This window comes from Leguminivora glycinivorella, chromosome 9, assembly GCF_023078275.1.
Source record: "Leguminivora glycinivorella isolate SPB_JAAS2020 chromosome 9, LegGlyc_1.1, whole genome shotgun sequence".
NCBI lineage: Eukaryota > Metazoa > Arthropoda > Insecta > Lepidoptera > Tortricidae > Leguminivora > Leguminivora glycinivorella.
The window spans coordinates 24,750,536-24,769,659 of NC_062979.1; the positions used below are offsets into that span (position 1 = coordinate 24,750,536).

Here is a 19,124-nt window from a genome sequence, read left to right on the forward strand (position 1 = left end):
CCTATTAGGATACTTGATTACTATTTTGTGAGGGACGCTTAAAAGTGATTGCTTTCAAAATTTTGATAGTCTCGCAAGAAGCTAAGATACAATTCATTAACGATTAAGTAGATAAAACCTAGGACACGTTTAAAACCTTGTTGTATCAACTTGTAAAGGTTCTAGTGTCATATTGGATTCCCTATTGGGGTCCGGTCTATTATGCTATTTTCTTCATTCTTAATTAAAGAATGCCTACTATTGATGCATCGTTCTAAGTGTAAGCGTTGAATAAAATTCCGGTACTAATAATAATAATAGACTTACTGGAAGTTTGCTACTCTAGCTAAAGTAAAAGATTTTGAGTGAAACCCCCGTATGTGATATAAAATTGTAATGTGATATACATGCTTTTCTATGTCTAAAAAATGGCTATTTCACCCTATGTCTATAGTGTGAGGTCTAAGATTTACCAGAATAACCATTATTATTTAAAGTAGGTACCTACTCTGTTGTAAATTACCACATACAGGAGAGTCACTATTGATATTTTGCTTCTATCCAAATAGGATTTATAAATAAATAGTAAGTAGCTGTCTGCTGATTTAAGTACACAAGTTGTTGTGCAATAAATTTATTATTATTCTGCTGCGCAAGCAGATGTGTTGACTATGCAGTATTTGTATCAGCTCATATCCTAGATTTGGCGTTACAAAGAAAAGACCCGAAATTTGTTTTTTATTCGAATACCTACTCTAATAATTTCCGCTTGCGCAAGGCGTAAAGAGACATCATTATAATAACATTGTTGCTTGGGATATCCATTGAGACCATTTGCGAGGCTGGGCAAATGTTAGCGGGTAATCCGTGTAAATAGGAAAGTTTCCGCCAAGCCTATGTATCTAATCTTAATTACTCGTACTTCCGTCTGCGCAAGACGTGTAAGTATTTCTACTTACCCAACAAATAACAAGCCTGCGCAAGGCCTTTGTTTGTTATTTTTTGTTATTTGACTGCTACACTAGCAGACGAAATAAAAGAAAACTATCTATCTAGTGTAATGAATTACCAATAATATAGCAAGCCCGTCCTGGCCTGCGCAATGTAGCGTGATCATAGAACTTGCCTTTTTATAAAATTTTATCTGCCATTCCATAATATTCATAATTTGCCTGCGAAAGGCGTGTGAATATTATGAATATATTGTGAATATTCAGCCAACGAAACATAATCTCTGAAGAGATTTTGGCCGTCACGACTATAGCCTCCGCAGGGCGTGTTAAACTTACAACTCAGCTCTCTGCTAGAACTATCAGGAACCGGATATTCTTAAATTAATGTAAACAGCATTCTTAAACTGTTTTTGCAGGGTTTAAGTAGGTAAGCAAGATATGATAAAACATATGTATTAGCCTGTTACATATCGCTAAACAAGTGCTTTGATAATGCAAGTAGTATTTGCTTCGGCAGTACATATACTTAAATTGGAATGACAGAATATTAGCATAGCCCCTGCGTATAGGGAAGACCCGCAAAGTGGTTAATTAAGCGTCTGGCCATATTACAATAACATAAATATATGCTTCCGCAAAGCAACCACAAGTCATATACTGTGTATTATTGCGTATCGGGCTACTACCACGAAAACGCATGCTATTAAGTAAATATACATTTCAAATACAAATCATCATATTCATGAAATATCTAACCTAACCTAACCTATTCAGCCGCCAGCGACTAGCTAAGCGAACTTACCGGTCAATGGCTCCTTTCAACCACATATGTATTGCCGGCTCCGCTAGCAGCGTGAAGCTCGCACTAGCGCTGAAACCAGCACCAGGGGCGGCTCACTCCGCATTTCTTCCATACATTCCGGCGGCCGCGAGTTCGCGGCTTATAAAGTTTGACGACCTTGTCGCTGCGCAATAGAACTCAATGTCGTATGCAGTCCATTGACAGGTTGTTGACAGTGAGCCTTCTGTACTTGTACTTTTATATATTCTGTGCCAGCACCAAATCAATGACTTTGAATACAAGTCACGTGGAACGGGATGAGCCTAGTTCCTTATTAAATAAAGGTGTAATCTTCGTAATCCAGCTTGCCTGGTAAAAGTGGTAAATAACCAAATTGTTCCTATATCTAAGATTGTGGTAATCTATACTGGAACTGAGTAATTGGCTTGCAAAAACCTGACAATTTGTGTTGACTATCAAATTCACGTCATCAAAGACTCAGATCTTTAACCCTTTATTAATTTCCTATGAGTTAGACACTTCACTTCCTTCTGTGGACATAATAATATATAAGATTGTACCCCGCTGTAGGTGAATATAACGTTGGAATTCTTTAACCTTCCACGTATAATATATATAAGAACAATTTGGATGTTTACCGTATGTAAATACCTATGACCCACATAGGGTATGATATGAACAGAGATGAATAAAATTTATCTGTACGGTACCTGTCCGAACGACAATAAGCCATGCTATACAAGACTTTTAAATCAAATGATTGATATCGATTCCAAATCAAGAACCTTCTAGATTTCCTAGACAACTTGTCTAACATCCCACAGAAACCCGCTCTCTGGGTAAGAAGGAGGCCAAAGTTCTTTTCGAGAAAAGGGATGCACCGTAATCCTAAATGTGACGTTAGAAGAATGTACATACAACATGTACCTCTTCATTAGCTTGAATCTGCTCCTAACGCTAAAAGACGGCTCTTTAAGATTTTTAGTATCAAACACTAATTATTCTGGGAGCTTCATTCAGGCAAATAACCGCGAAGGTTATTGCTGCAAGAATATTACCAATGTTCAACAAGAACTGATCGCCGAGTCTGCCTACATTCTTCCCTTGTTTCTGACAAAAATAAGTTATGAATTATTTAGTGTCTTGCTTGGCTACTCGTCTAAAATACATAAAATGTACTAATATTAGAGCTATGCGCCTGTGACATAACTAATTTATGGGGCCAAATCAATGCTAAAATCTATTTTGGAACTATTTTTAGCCTTGTTTCAAATATAACTAAAACTTCAGTTAGGCCTACAGTCCAAGTTATTTATTTATCTTACCATAATGGGTATCCAGCAGATATAGTTGGTACTTATATATTACAATGATAAGTGAAAACCAGTGTTTTTCTAGCTATACTACAACTTATTAGCAAAGGTAGTGCTGCTTACCATATCAACCCAACTAATTGCAAATACGTATATGTACAACAAAATGAAACCACTTATAGGGTGGTACATATTAAAAATGGACTGGAACGAAAATCTTATAAATTAAAAGATAATTTATTGCCTAAATAGCTGCGCTCTGTATACTACTATTATTCACCTTTAGGTGGGCACATGAAATTCGTCTTTTGTTCGTATATGCCAACTTAAATCGGCCTGGAAATACAATGCATGTACATACTGTGACATCACGCAATGATCACCTTTGTTCAAATTTGTACGTACACACTTGACATTGTTTAGTCATTATATGCTAACAACAAAGTAAGGAAATATTGTAGTCGATTTTATATATCTTCAAGGGAGATCCCGTTGTTTTTGTAAAATGTTGTATAAGTGCACTTGATTCCTCATAAAGACTATAAGAACTTTCAAATAAATATTAATACAAAGGAATAAGCCATGAAGATAATTTTGTGTCTGTAACGTAACCTAAACAGTATTATGCCTTAGTTATACTGAGATCTATAGATCTAACATATATGCTTTGCTGTGATAAAGACAAATAGCATTGTGGCTTGTAATGCCTCGACAAGATTTCACTTTCTTTTTGCGAAGTAGATCGATGCATAATGATAAAGGATCCTGAAATTAATAGAAACAGACAATACCGAAAATTATGATTTGATGGGTGAAATGAAATAAAAATATGAACTCGCTTTTAGAAATAAGATTTAATCTTATAACTTGATTCACATTGATTTATTAAAAATACAGTATTTACAAAAATAGTAACATGTATCACTGCAGATTCCACTTAGTTGGTTGAATTGAAATGATTCACCCACACACGCAGATTATTAAGTGCACTAGTTGTTTCCACCAGTTTCACTAATGATGAGGAATTAATCACATTGGCGTTATGCTGGCCACCAGGCGGTCACAGACAGGTCTCAAATATAATAAAATAGGCTTCAAATAACGGTAGGAAGCTTAATAGCAGCGTTTTACCTTACAATAAAACGCATATTAAGCGAAGTACCTTATTTGAAGCCTATAGTTTTTAGGCCGCCAGTGGCTAAAGTACTCCGTTGCAATACACCACTTTACTTTTATTACACCCATGGAGGGTAGGTTTAACTCACTAATGTATTTTATCACCTTCACCATTCAGGTTGCAAAATCCAACACCTATACACTCCAATGTATACTGATATGTCCCTGTTTTTATTTAATATGTACATAATTAAAATAATTATTGCAACCTTTTTAGTAAATTGTACACTTATTGCAACTTTGTTTTGGTTATAATTTGAGAACCAATGAGGCAAACGGCGCCCGTAGGCGCCACCGCCCGGTGGTGAGGGGATAAAACTGGAAGGGTAAAACTGGTGGTGGGGATAATGGCGACTACTGTCAGCTAATATGTGAACCGCTACGTCATCTGTTAACAGGATTGCTCTCTCAAATATAATAAAATAGGCTTCAAATAAGGTACTTCGCTTAATATGCGTTTTATTGTAAGGTAAAACGCTGCTATTAGTTGAATAGTATTTATAATAACTAATAAAATTTGAAATAAATAGTAGTTGAAACAGAATTACTCGAAACAATTTTACTCAAACTAAACATTCGATGATTTGTTGTCGATGAAATGATATTCGATGAAAAGTTTGTCGGCGAAACAAGGGTACACCGTAAAATACCCGGTACTTACGCCGTTTTCCGTACCACGCGGTAAGTTCACCATAGTTTTTTGTGCTACTTCAGAACGAGAGCGTCTTGAACCAGTACCTCACCTTGAACTTTCGCTGCTTACGTAACGGCGGCGCCAGTGACAGCGGAACGCGGAGCGATTCTCGGCAATTTCCGAAGAGTGTTAACTCTTGAGCGGATCCAGGGGGGGGGGGGGCTAAGTTGCATACATGGAGCCTGAGTTGGCCATACAAATAGACCACCAAGCCATAAAATAAAATTAAAAAAAAAAAACGTCCGCCATTATTGGGTCACAGCCGGTCTTCAGTGAGACTCACTCTGTTCTATTACTACTCTGTGGTTATGTCATCAAAAGATCGCAGATAAAATTGCTATTCCGCTTCTTTATATCCGCTGACACTCGGACGCACGATCAACTTTATCTTTCAAATATTTTAAACTTACATTAAATTTTAAATATTAGTAGAATAATCGTAAGTGGATTGAAACATCATAACATTCATAACACGTAAGTTCAAACGATTTTAAGATAAAATAAGTGCTCGAATTCGTTATATCACATGACAAGTTAAGTCATGTGATATAATAAATTGTATGTAAATATATTATTAATACATACATACAAGTATAATAAAGTATAACAAGCAGACGTAGCCTAAATATGTAAATTGTATGCAAATTTGCAGTGATATACTGATTATAAAATGTTAATACAGTTTTTTGACACGCCAGGTGAACATTTCCTACTTTTTCGAGAATAGGTAAATATCTAACAGGTTATCTATTAATGTTTCTGTTTAACAAAATATTAATTAAGAATAGGTAAACCAAAAAAACACCAAAACCAAAAAAATTATAAAAGTCGCCTGACTATTTTTTCTTTGGGTTGGCGTGTAAAAATCAAAAATACCTACTTATGATAATTATCGCATACCTACACATACGCAAGACTGATATGACTGATATGAGGTATATAGATAAGTAATGACTTTATTTAAGGCCCCTAGAGTCCTCAGAGGTATATATTCGCGGATGTAGGCCTCAAATCACATTACATGGACTAAATGTGGAATGCCTTAAGAAGACAACATTTTAATCTGTTACGTAAACCCTTGTTACAATTCTTAAAGTTCCATTGTTAAATTTGCACCGGGAACATTCTTTGGGTCACGGTCACCATCTAAACCTACCACATCTTTAGATATCTATCTTTATCTCTATTGCAACGAGTGAAAGAGAAGCAAATACAATGATTCAAGTAGCGGTATGGCCTTTGACACCGAGCTGTCAACTCAAGCGCAACGCGCGTGAAATGAAAAAGGTAAATGGTATTCTTGCAAATCTTGCATAGACAATTAGTATGTCAAAATTTGAAATATAAACAGCTATATAGAAAACGGTGCTTAGAAATTAAGGAACCGAGAAATTAAATAAATTTTGGGCGAGGCATAAAATAAAACTGTAGAATACCAGCCCACTGTATTACTAGTATTACTACCAACTGAGCTACCTTAGGTTTAAAACCACAATGGCTGAAAATGATCGTTAGTTTTTTTTATTAAATCTCAAGGTTAAATCTAAGCAAATTGAGTATATCTACATAAATTCTTTCATAAATAACTCAAACAGGATATATTATTATGTTTTAAGTAGAGCAAATGTCAGTTGTTTTAGATTGATCTAGTTAAAAAAATATCGCAAGTATTATTTTGGAGGTCTAAAAACCTCTTTATTGGTAATAAATAATTTAAATAGGACAGGAAGTACATAGTAAACGAAACTAGTCCTGACGTTTTAATTGCGGTTTGCTCAAAGTTAAAATGACAGCGTTTAATGTAGTTTTAAGACGCTGTAATTAGGCTACTAAGAAGATCCCTCCATTTTTTCGATTTTAAGATTATGTTAAAAGAAAAGTATAGGTCTCTTAAGTATGGTTTAAACTACTACACTTCATTAATTTTTATTAAGCAGAAACGTCTGCTAACGATTCTAAACATTTTTATATTAAAGGAAAAAATGGAAAAATTTACGCTTCCGGCGGGACTTGAACCCGCACCATTTTGCAATCCGTGCAATGCTCTTACCAATTGAGCTACGGAAGCCACGCCGGACTTCGCAAATCTTTTCCATGCCTTTCCTTTTGTACACACGTCTTGGGGTGACGTCTAGCGCCATCTACGCGTAAATTTTTCCATTTTTTCCTTTAATATAAAAATGTACTACACTTCATCTTTATGTTTTGATGTATTTTACCATCTATAAACATATATATGTATTGTACCTACCTGTTTAATTTTAGTAGATGGCTGGCGGATAACTTCAACTAATACATACTTTTTCTATGATTTACAATTTTTACATTAATATATAAAGTGGCACACCGGTTCAGTGGCCACATATGGCGCTTAAGTTAACAGCGTCAAACATGAATAAAATATTGATTTAAACTTTCACGATTATTACACATAATTATTTTTAAAATCGGGACTTAATCGCGTATTACTACATATTAAACTGACCTCCAACGTTTCAGGGACGGAGTTGTCCCCGTGGTTTCGGAGAAGACGGCTGGAAATGACATCAACATCTACACAGTTTAATATGTAGTCATACGCGATTAACTCCCGATTTTAAAAATAATTATGAATAAAATGTCGATTAGTTCAAATTACTCACCTGTCGAAATTGCCGGTGCCTTAACTATATTATGACAATCAAATAATAAACCGACACACCCAGTCTTCCTGCCCGCCCCTTGTTCTTGATCGCTAACTTCAAAGTCTCAAACAGATCAACAAAAACCAAACAGTGTCTTCATTGGAATGAGGAACTCACAACGGACAGATCGTGACGCCCCTTATCGGAGTGTATATTTAAATTGGTTCTTTGCTGATAGTACGGAGAAGTTCAAATCATCCTAACGCAAGGTCTGACGTCTGATCTGACCCTCGACCTTAGAGTTAGAACTTTACTAGCGAGGGGAGAAAAGCATGAACAAGAACATGGTTAGGACTAAAATGTTAACAGAATGGCCTATTTGACAATAGTGACTATTGTCGCCCGACAGTGACACTTCGCCTGTCCAACAAGGAAATATTGACGCCGAGTAACAATGTTATGAACCCAGAATTAGGCACAGAATTATCAATGTCAAGTGTCAATGTCACTATGGTGGAAAAGCCATGGACTTTCAATAGGGACTGAGCTCACACTTTTTTTGTCATACTAAATTGAACTTTATCACCGGTGCAGAAAGCCGTTTTTGTCAGACTAGCAAAAGTGTGTCCACATGAGAGGGTCAAAGTTGGGGCTGGTGTCCCTCTCGCACGTGTGACCAGTGTTAAAGAGATTACTATAGTAGTAGTATTTTTACCTGTATGACAACTAAGTTTATGAACTTCTTAAATTATTTTTGTATTATATCGAAGCAAGGGTATTAATACCTTGTAACGAATTGGTAAGTCATTATTATGAAGCCATAAAACCAAAGATTTGCGCAATTAAAAAAAAAACTTTAATTGGGTATTAGTAGATTTGGTAGTAACTTTGAATATTGACTGGTATCCCCAAATTATGACAGTGATGACGTCATTCTAATGATTTTGACAGTGGCAATAAGTGCGAGAGGGACATCCGCCCCAACTTTACCCTCTCATGTGGACACACTTTTTGGCCTAACTACTCAATCTAGCTTAATATATTATCTAAATCTATGGGAAAAGCTCACTAGTCAGTGATGTAAGAAGCGTTTGGCATCCGTTGGCTCGTTGGGTAGACAACATCCGGAAAATTGCGGGTCACAACCACAACTGGATGAGACTAGCTTTCAGGATCGGGACAAGTGGCCTACTAGAAGAGAGGCCTACTCATACTCATACTCATACTCATTTATTTGTAATGCCATTATACACGTCTAGATTTGGTTTAAAAAAATAATATTCATACAACAATAATACCAAGGACCATTATAATACTTAAGAAACTAAATAGACAGAAGATTGATATTACAAAAATTTAGGCAATATTCACATTAAAAATGTACAATAATATTTTTCTAATTAGGTAATAAAAATTCGTCATAAGTGTAGAACTGGTGCTCCCGGGTGGTGGTGGAGGGCCTATGCTCACTTGCTTTGGTTTGTTTTTTTTTTTTTTTCAATAAAGTTTTGATGTTTCCGTTACTATGCACAATATGGGCACGAAACATATTCATCTAGGCATGCTTAATGCAATTTAATTCTCTAATAGTCGTGGAGTCGTGTCTGCTAAGCACGGACGCACATCATCTTGATTGCCTGCTAATTCATATAATTACCGTAAACGCGTAAGTGGGCAGCTTGAGACTTGTTTGTTTTGGAAATAAAATAATTAAGGTAAACGTCGCAGTTGGAGTATGTGCGGAAAGTGAAGAGCCATAAAATGTATAATAGGCCTCCATCACACCTCGGACACTGGCAATCAAATATATGAAAGAGGCGCATTCCTATAGCACACATTCTAATCTCGTCTAGGCGAAGGCGTACCATGCTTGTATGAGTGAGATATGACAGGTCGACTGTTCGCGTTTATGAGAGGCCATTGACAGGCGGTAACTGTGAGGTAACCGAGAGCGGGGATATATGGTAAGAATACAACAGGCATTCATACCTTTTTTGTTAATTGTTTATTATTGTAAACAACGCAAGAAATAATATAATTGCAAGGAAAACCCTAAAAATAACCCGGCCCTGGCCAAAAAACTTGTCCTCTGCTATTTTGAGATGACTTTGAATTTAACGAAATATGTGACATTATCTGGGTAAAGGGACCTTACGCCGCGGGACGTCACCGTCGTCGACAATAAAGCCCCCCCCCTCCCCCTCCCCCCCCCCCCACACACACATCTAGCGTCTCGCGAGCGTAGCGTCGGGCTAAGTGTACGGCAAAGCCTGACGTCGTCGCGGCGTCTTTTTCCATACAGTTGGCACGACGCTAGATGTGGGCTCGAAGGTCCCATTACCCAGACAACGTCATATATAGTTTTGCACTGACTGACCTTTCCATCAGTTTCTATCGAATCTGCGTGAAACATACTGAAATTAAAGTACCTAAGTCTTATTATTATATTCAAATGCAAAACAGTCTAATTGAAAACCTCAATATAATATTACATTCTTAGTTTTTCCTTAAGAAATCAATATTAAGATAGTTAACAATTAATAACTACAAATTCTTAAACACGCAATGTTTCTCAATAAAAAACATTTTGATTCATTGTATCGTGCCAACAGCAAATTATCTATAATGTAAGCACTTCCTTGTAATCTCTACACGCATCCAAAGATTTGATTAGTTTTACATCTTAATGCTAATCAATTAATGTAACGCATCTTAAGTGAATGGTAATCGATACGATATAATGAGTTTTTTGTGGCATGTTCCGCATGCGTGTATCAATTATAATAATGCCGACAATTTGTCTGAATAGACTTTTCAATGATAACAAGTTTTGGATTTTATTGTTTCAATTAGTTTTACTTGTTTCTCCTTCGACCCAGGAAATATTCTTTCTCAGACAATTTGAACTTAAACACTTACCAGCAAAATACCTACTGCTAATAGATATTGATAACTTTTCCAGTAAGCTCTTATTTGTTACTATAGAACTACTTTTTGTACTAGAAGTACGTTTGAATTCATAAAATGTTTGCCGTTGCGAAATCCATCGTAAGCCACGTCTTTGCCGCTAGTCTGTGGCCAAGAGTAAGCCCATTTATAATAAATAAATAAAAATCTAACTATAATTATACCACAGTATAATAAAGAGTACTATCGTACAGTATGGCCACTCCCGCTCCCCTCTGAAGGTGCCGCCCACCCCTCTCGGTTACCTGACAGTTACCGCCTGTCAAAAACGCGAACAATCGACCTGTCATATCTCACTCATACTAGCATGGTACGCGTTCACCTACACAAGCTTAGACTGTGTGCTAGGAACGCGCCTCTTTCATATATTTGATCGCCAGTGTCCGAGATGTGATTATACTGCCCAGCAATTACACCTATATACTATTTCGCCACAGTGACATTGACACTTGACACTGTCAATTCTGTGTCTATTTCTGGCTTGATAAAGCCTGGTGCCGTAGCCGAATGGCATTTCTGCGACGCCAAACGAAAAGGCATCGGGACGCGTCAATGAAACTACGTGCTCAGATCAAGACTGACTCTTTATTCATGTTCTTACCCACATGCATATTAGATATTATAACCACCTACCCACAACCCCCTTTTCTACATTTAGATGTTTCAATTCCTATATTAGATCTCAAGTTACTCATTTATTAATTTAATTCATTTAAACATATGGAATAACATAAATTACATATAAACCTACTTACTTTCCTTTTTCATAAAAAAAAAAAAAAAAAAAAAGTAGGTAATCATAAATTCACTCAGTTGTACAATGCAAAATCAGTGAAGGTATTAAAGAGAAAATAAGATAATATACACCGTGTTTTTTTTTTGTTTTCCGTTAAATTCGACACGTAGCTAAGTTCATTATCAGGAACCATCCTGTATATCACTTTTAGTTAACTTCGCAAAAAAAAAAGTTTTCATCATTTTCATACATAATTAATAAATTTATTAGTGTGAGAGACCCTTAAGAATAACATTCAAAAGTTAGTGTCAAGTGATTGACGGCAAATGTCAAAACAAATAACATTAGGAATTGCTAAAGGTTGTCACACACGTGTTCAGCAATTATCTTTATTTATTTTTTAATTACTCGATAACGAGTTGAGACGCTAGCTTCTTAGAGAAATTAATTGTATGTGATCTTAAGAACCTTCCTTTAAAGTTAACGGAATTCAATAAAAACAGGTTGTAGGTATTAAAGACATCGTGATACCTGGTTTATTAATAGCCTAGAATAAAAATACAAATCGGCTCAACATTAATATACTTTTTTTTTTTTTTATATATATATATAATTCGTAGCCTCGAGATTAGGTAAATAATTTCTAAATGATTACACAATATCGGCAAATACTATAAAAAACTCATATAGTAGCAAAACATTTTTCTTATTGTATACATAAAAAAAAATCACTGTAGCTCCATAAGTACATATATATATTTTTACTGAACATTTTTTTTTATATACCTATTCTGTTAATCTTTAAAACAGACAAAGGCGAGTAAAATATCATGCAATATAAGAGCTTTAAAGTATCTTCAGTTCATGAGGTAATGAACCATTTTTATACAGTATATTACACAATTGGTTACTAATCTATTATTGAATTATTACACTTTAAATTTAACGACTTAGCGACTATTAAGTAGGTACATACCTACTTATTATATTTTGTATTAACTACTTAACCCATTATGTTATGTACCTACTCGTACTTAGCACAGGTGTTCTTTACCTACATAACCTTTTAAAAACAAAATTAATCTCCAATGGAAATTGAACCTTACTGCTAGTTGTTTAGGTATTTTTTTTTTTTAATAATGTACTTATACAAATCCATCTTCGAAACCGCGCATATTCAACCCGGCTGCTAATTAAAACCAATCAGGAGGAATCACCACCCTGCCAGAACGAGTGACATAATTATTGTTACTGTTTGGAGCATTATCGGACACTGGAGCCGTGTTGATGACAGCACGCTGCGCGTGCGACTTAGAGATGTGTCAACCCGGTTTGCCAACCCGGTTCAAACCGAGTTAGGCTCAACTCGGCCCGACTCGGTTTGACAGTTCACCAAACCGGTTCAACGAGCAGACGGAACGCAGCCGAACGAACGTACCGATCGCTCCCACTCCCACAGTCATGACTCGACTCGAAAATGTTGATAACGAAACCGGCAATATCGGCATCGGAACTGTAGCCAGCGAGTGCAAGCAGGATAGCTGTACTTTCGCGCGGAAGTGGCGCCACGGCCAGAATCTGAAACACGCTCGCAGTCCGCCCAGCCGTGCTCGCTTTTGATTGAAATCAATTATAACAGATGGTGCTCTTTTTCCTAATAATAAATGGGAAAATATAACAGTTTACAATTGTAATTAAATGCTCCCGCTATTCTGCCGTTCCCGCCCCTGCCGATATTCTGTGAATTCTGTGTCCATTACGAATATTTTTATGAAATGAAATGAAATATATTTATTTGCATTAATTTAGTTTTAGTTTAGCTTGTTCAAACACAACTTTAATTGTGACGCTTTTTAAGTCGATATATCGCGCGTCACGTCATATAATGTGTTTCGGGCATAACTTGACTCGACTCAACCCGACCGACTTGATTCGTGTTTAATTTTGACGAATCGCTTCACACGGGCCAAACCTAACCGCTACATTAATACGCTAAGGACCGTCGTAGCAACTCGGTTTGGTCAAACCGGGTTGAAACCGGTTTACGTAGAAAATCAAACCGTTCAGCCCGGTTTGCGATATTTTCGGTTTGGCACATCTCTAGTGCGACTGAGGCTGCCGGGCGGGCGCATGCGCCCTCGCGTTATCGTTATCACTTGTTACGGTGATATCGTCATAAGGCCGGGGACACACAGGTAACTCCGGCCTAAATTCCGAGTCTACTATAAGATGACGCCTGTTTCTCACTAAAGTACCACCCTGCATCAATTGAATTAAATATGATCTGATACCTTTAATTTGTAAAATTGTGCCACTAACCCACTTCTTATCTACTCTAACTTTAACCTTTTGGCCTGGCAATAATTGTTTTAAATCATGTGCCGTCTTGTCATACTGTAGCTTTTGTTTAATCTGTCTCTTTTCTAACTCTGCCGTAACATTCACTTGGATTTTAGGATGAAGAAGTTTTGGAGCATACGGGACGATACCACGAAACTTTCTATTGTTCAATAACTCTGATGGAGATGCTAACTGATTAGTGATGGGAGTGGTTAAATATTCTAACAGTGCTTGCCTGAAATCAGTTTTTTCAACACTAGTTTTCTTTAATATATTTTTTACGGTCTGCACATTCCGTTCAACCTGCCCGTTTGATTGCGAATAGCAAGGAGACGACGTTATATGTTCAAAACACCACTGCTGAGAGAACTGTTTGAATTGGCTGGAAGAAAATTCAGGGCCATTGTCTGATATTACAATGTTAGGTATGCCCTGATGACTAAAAACAATCTTTAACTGCTCAATAATATGGCTAGAAAGTAAACAATTTAGTTCTATCACTTCCAAGAACTTGCTAAAATAATCTACTACTAATAAATATTTTTTCTCCTTATAGTGAAATACATCTACCCCAATTTTCGACCAAGCCCTGTCCGGTATCTCATGTGGTATCAATGATTCTTTCCCATTCTGGTTTTTAAAGGTTAGACATGCTTGACAGTTTTTAATTAAGTCCTCTAGCTGGCTATTTATATTTGGCCAAAATACAGATTCACGCACCTTTAACTTGCATTTCTCTAATCCTAAGTGCCCAATGTGCACCCGCCTTAACATTTCCTTACGCATAGAAGCTGGAATAATAATTCGATCGCCCTTCCATGCCATACCATGCGCGACCGTCAATTCATCACGATAACCCCAGTAGGGTTTCACTTGGTCATCGACATCCTGCTTACACTCCGGCCAGCCTTCTTTAATATACCTTATTACCATTTGGAGTTCACTGTCATCCTGAGTCAACTTTTGTATATGTACAAAGTGCGAGTCAACAAGCGGGTTGCTAAGCAGAACGGCACACACCTGTGCGCGCGCGTCCAGCTGATCGCGCGGAATTTCATTCGGAGCGCTCGCCGGATCCACCGCACGAGATAGAGTATCGGCCATATACATATACTTACCTGGTTTGTATACAAGTTTGAAGTTGTATGGTTGCAAACGCAGGAGCATCCTTTGTAACCTCGCAGGAGCAGAGACTATCGGCTTACATATAATACTTATCAGTGGCTTATGGTCAGTTTCCACTGTGACATCACCTCGACCATAGATATAACTATAGAACTTTTCGCAGGCGTATACGCATGCAAGGAGTTCTTTTTCTATCTGCGCATATGCTTGTTCAGCTTTTGTTAAGGACCTCGATGCATAGCATACAGGCAAATTGTCCTGTAGTAAACAAGCCCCTAGTCCATTCTTACAAGCGTCAACAGAAATAACCACTGGTTTTTTTAAACTGTAATACTGTAATACAGGTACACTTGTCAAACACTGTTTCAAATCGTTAAAAGCTTTCTCATGCGACTCCAACCAATGCCATTCTATGTCCTTTTTAAGTAATTGCCTGAGTGCATGATTTTTGTCGGAGAGATTCGGTACAAAGCTACCTACATAATTTATCATACCTAGAAATCGTTCTAGATCCTTAGTGTTTTTTGGACGAGGCATATTTCTTATTGCGGACGTATACGAGTCGTCCGAATAAATGCCATTTTGAGTAATCTTATGTCCTAAATATTTTATTTCGGACAGACCAAACCTACACTTGTCTTTATTTAGTTTTAAATTAATCTCACGACATCGGTCCAAAACGCGTAACAACCTAGCATCGTGCTCCTCTTTTGTACGACCGTAAATTAGAAGGTCATCAATGAATAAACAAACACCTTCCAAATCATCAAATTGTTCGTACATTTTTTTGTGGAATACTTCAGACGCTGAAGAAATTCCAAAGGGCAAACGCAAAAACTTATACCTCCCAAAACTTGTATTAAAAGTAACTAAATCAGTACTATCTTCGTGAAGACGAAGCTGCCAGAATCCTTGCTTGGCATCCAGGGTGCTAAAAAATTTAGAACCTCCGAGATTGACAGACATTTCATCCAAGGTCGGTAATTTAAAGTGCTCACGCCTAATAGCCTGATTTAAGTCCCTCGGATCCAAGCATAGCCTTATGTCACCGTTAGCCTTCCTTACAACGGTCATGCTGTTGACCCAATCCGTGGGCCCCTCTACCTTGGCAATAATCCCATCACTAACCATTTCATCTAACTTTTTTTAACACTATCTTTCAAGGCTACCGGCAACTTTCGTGGAGCGTGTACCACTGGCGTAACATTTCTGTTCAGCTCGATCTTATACACCCCCGGCATGCACCCAACTCCTTCAAACACATCCGAATACTCCCTATACACATGTCGCTCTAAATTACTACCGGTATTCATTTCGACGTGTAAAACTCGCTTGACAACATTTAGTTCAACACACGAATCCCTACCTAATATAGGATCTGAGGCCGTGTCGACCACAATAAAGTCTAGAATATACATCCGTTGCCTGTATTTTGTTTTCAAACTACATTTGCCTACTACATTGAGGGGATGATCTGAGTACCCACTCAATGTATCACCCGTCGCGCTTAAATCGTTCTTATTCAAACTAATTTGACTCAAACAGCTAAGCGGTATTATATTTACATCGGCTCCAGTGTCCAATTTAAATTTAATATTTCCCTTTTCGAACAACAAATCAATCCACCAAACACTCGAACTAGTACAGCAGTTTCCTACCTGATCATTGTTTTCCTCAGCTCGCACCTCGTAAACATTGCACATCCGCGAAAAATGGTCATAATTACTACACTTCAGACACCTTCTGCCAATAGCAGGACATTTTGAACTGCCATGAGGCAAACCACATCGCGCACACGAAACATTAGCATTAGCACCATTTACACCCCGCACTTGCCGATTAAACAGGTGATCCCGCCGGGCAGGACTGGGGCGCGCGGGCGCGGGGAGGCGGGCGGGGGCCTGATAACGGCCGCCCCGGCCCCGGCCGCGCGCCGCTCCTCGATGCGCCGGCGCTCCTCGGTGACTTACCCCCAAACTTGATTGTTTCGACTACCTTCACTTGTCCAATTGTACTCATCGCTATGCCTCGGATTATTTTCCACCACATATGCCTTATGTTCCACAGCCTCTTGCTTTATAGCCCCCGCTTGCACCTTGGACATCTGGGCCAAGTTACAAATATCCAAAGATTTACTTAGCGTAAGATCTGGCTCACGTAACAGCCGCTCCCGTAATGCGTCCTCTTTTATACCACAAATCAGTCTATCCTTTATTAAATCCTGCATTAGCTTGTCGAATTCACAGGTGGCAGCCAGCTTCCTGAGCTCAAAAGCGTATTGCTCGATCGACTCACCATCATGCTGACAACGAGTAAAAAATCTGTGCCGTTCTATAGTTAAATTTTTCTTAGGCAAAAAAAACTTATCAAACCGCTCAATCAAACTCTTTAACGTCGTGCATTCCGATTCGAACTGTTGGTACACTTCCCGAGCTCGCTCCCCGATGACATGGAGCAAAATACTAATTTGCACCTTTTCCTCTTTCTTCGATAACTCACACGCGTCGAAGTAAATACTAAAAGCTTTTTTCCACTTAGTCCATTCCACAGACAAATTGCCAGAAGTCACATTTTCCAAATTATTATCGAAAATAAACGGCGACGGCGGCGGCAAGATAGACTCCATCGCGAACGGTCGCGAATATACTAAAAACAAATACTTTAACGGTTCTTTTATCTCGGCTGCGCCATGTAAAGGTATCGGGACGCGTCAATGAAACTACGTGCTCAGATCAAGACTGACTCTTTATTCATGTTCTTACCCACATGCATATTAGATATTATAACCACCTACCCACACGAAACGCCGCGCCACTTACGGCTCAGCCACGACATTGGTCTAAGCGCGACAGCGGTGAGCGGCGGCCATACATTGGAGCGAGACACAGCGATGGGACTTTTCATTCACACGTATGGCTGCCGCTCACCGCTGTCGCGCTTAGACCAATGTCGTGGCTGGGCCGTTAGTCCGGCTCTGTCGCGCCAATACGCACGAGCGATAGAGATAGATATCTACTAGCGTTTCGTTTCGTGAGCATTTCGTGAGCGTTAGCAGGGGCGGCTCACTCCGCGATTCCATCGCCGCGCTACAAGTACATGCGGGCGGCCGCGAGTTCGCGGCCTAATCAGGGGTGGCTCGCATTCTCACGTAACGCTTGTTCGCACTTTCTATTGTTACTATACGTCGCGAGTTTTTTTAAAGGTTCATATGCGATATTCGCGTGTGGAATGACTAATAACGCTTAGTTAAACAAACATTATGAATAAAATAGGACAATCTTACACAGATCTACTATTGATTATGTCATTTATGGCCCACGGAAACGTTCAATCAGGCTTGTAACGTTGGGATTTAAACAAAATCTAGAAAGTACCCAAGACTTGAATATAATTGCATAACATTTTATCTGAGTATTTTTTTTTTAATACATAGGCAACCCTAGCGTCCGACCCTGCGCACGTGCGGCTCGTTTCTTTGTAATCATTTTGTAGGTATTTAAAAAGGCGGCATTTCGTGAACTTCAAAGCAGTGGGCCTTCTGTACTTGTACTATTATATATTCTGTGGCGTTAGTGCCATTCGGCTACGCACCCTGACCAGAAATATATATGACATATGACTATCGTCAGGAGGGCGCTGTTATTCTGATGTATGCGGTGACAGTTCAGTTTAGTATCAAGAAAATAGTTCTAACGAAATTAACAAAATCTTACAGACTTCGCTGGTTCGGCCAACTACTAATGGCCGCTGTACACATGGGGCCAACGGTTGGGCCAACCCTTGGCCAAATTAAGAGTCGCTGTTTACCTACACATTGGTGAACCAATCACTTCGCATTGGCTCTTCATAAAAGATGGACGTAGAATGGAAAAGGCTAGATAATTCTAGGTCATTCACGTTGTCAGCAAAAAATACATAAATAATAATCTCGTGATAAAATTAAATTATCCGAAATATTAGTATGCTGATACGCACATTTATCTTTTTTAGGCAATACATTTCAGGCATTTGCAAGGGTGTTGTATTTCCTAAAATCAACACTAATATTGGTATAGACAAACTTATTATTTTCGTAAATCTTTCACTACTGTCCTCTGACGGCTGACGACAAACTGAATGAGGCGCCAACGTGCAACGTGTGAACGCAGTTGGCCATTGGCGCCAAGATCCTTTGATGTGTGGACAAAAAACCGACACCAGTCGGTTGGCCGGCCAGCGCTGGCGCTAACTGCCAACGTACGGCCAAGTAGCCCTCTACACGCTTGGCCAAGGGGTTGGTCGAAGGGTTGGTCGAACCGTTGGCCCCATGTGTACAGCGGCTTTAAGAATGGGAGCGGATCGGGCTGCTAAGAGAGCATATCTGGGAAGACCAACTGGTGGCGCCGGGGAGACAGTGTGATGGCGGATCTGTGTCA

At 38.5% G+C, this 19,124-nt stretch overlaps 2 protein-coding genes across 2 annotated transcripts in view; one reads left to right on the forward strand and one right to left on the reverse strand.

Moving 5' to 3' along the window:
* The window catches only part of LOC125229390 (sporozoite surface protein 2), a 95,152-nt gene that overhangs the window by 59,392 nt on the left and 16,636 nt on the right, over nucleotides 1-19,124 (forward strand). The window lies entirely within an intron of this gene.
* LOC125229391 (uncharacterized protein K02A2.6-like) lies at nucleotides 12,200-14,629 on the reverse strand. Its single transcript, XM_048134214.1, has 2 exons — nucleotides 13,355-14,629; nucleotides 12,200-12,555 (listed from the first exon to the last, which is right to left on the reverse strand). Exons 1-2 carry the CDS (start codon nucleotides 14,515-14,517, stop codon nucleotides 12,438-12,440), a joined length of 1,281 nt encoding a protein of 426 aa, XP_047990171.1. The 5' UTR covers nucleotides 14,518-14,629; the 3' UTR covers nucleotides 12,200-12,437.

Excerpts from the sequence above, each read along its gene's own strand:
- LOC125229391 (XM_048134214.1), bottom strand. The coding sequence starts at position 14,517 with ATGGTAATAAGGTATATTAAAGAAGGCTGGCCGGAGTGTAAGCAGGAT. Across the intron at positions 12,556-13,354 it reads GCGCCCGCCCGGCAGCCTCA|GTCGCACGCGCAGCGTGCTG; the intron begins GTCGCACTAGAG and ends ACACATCTCTAA.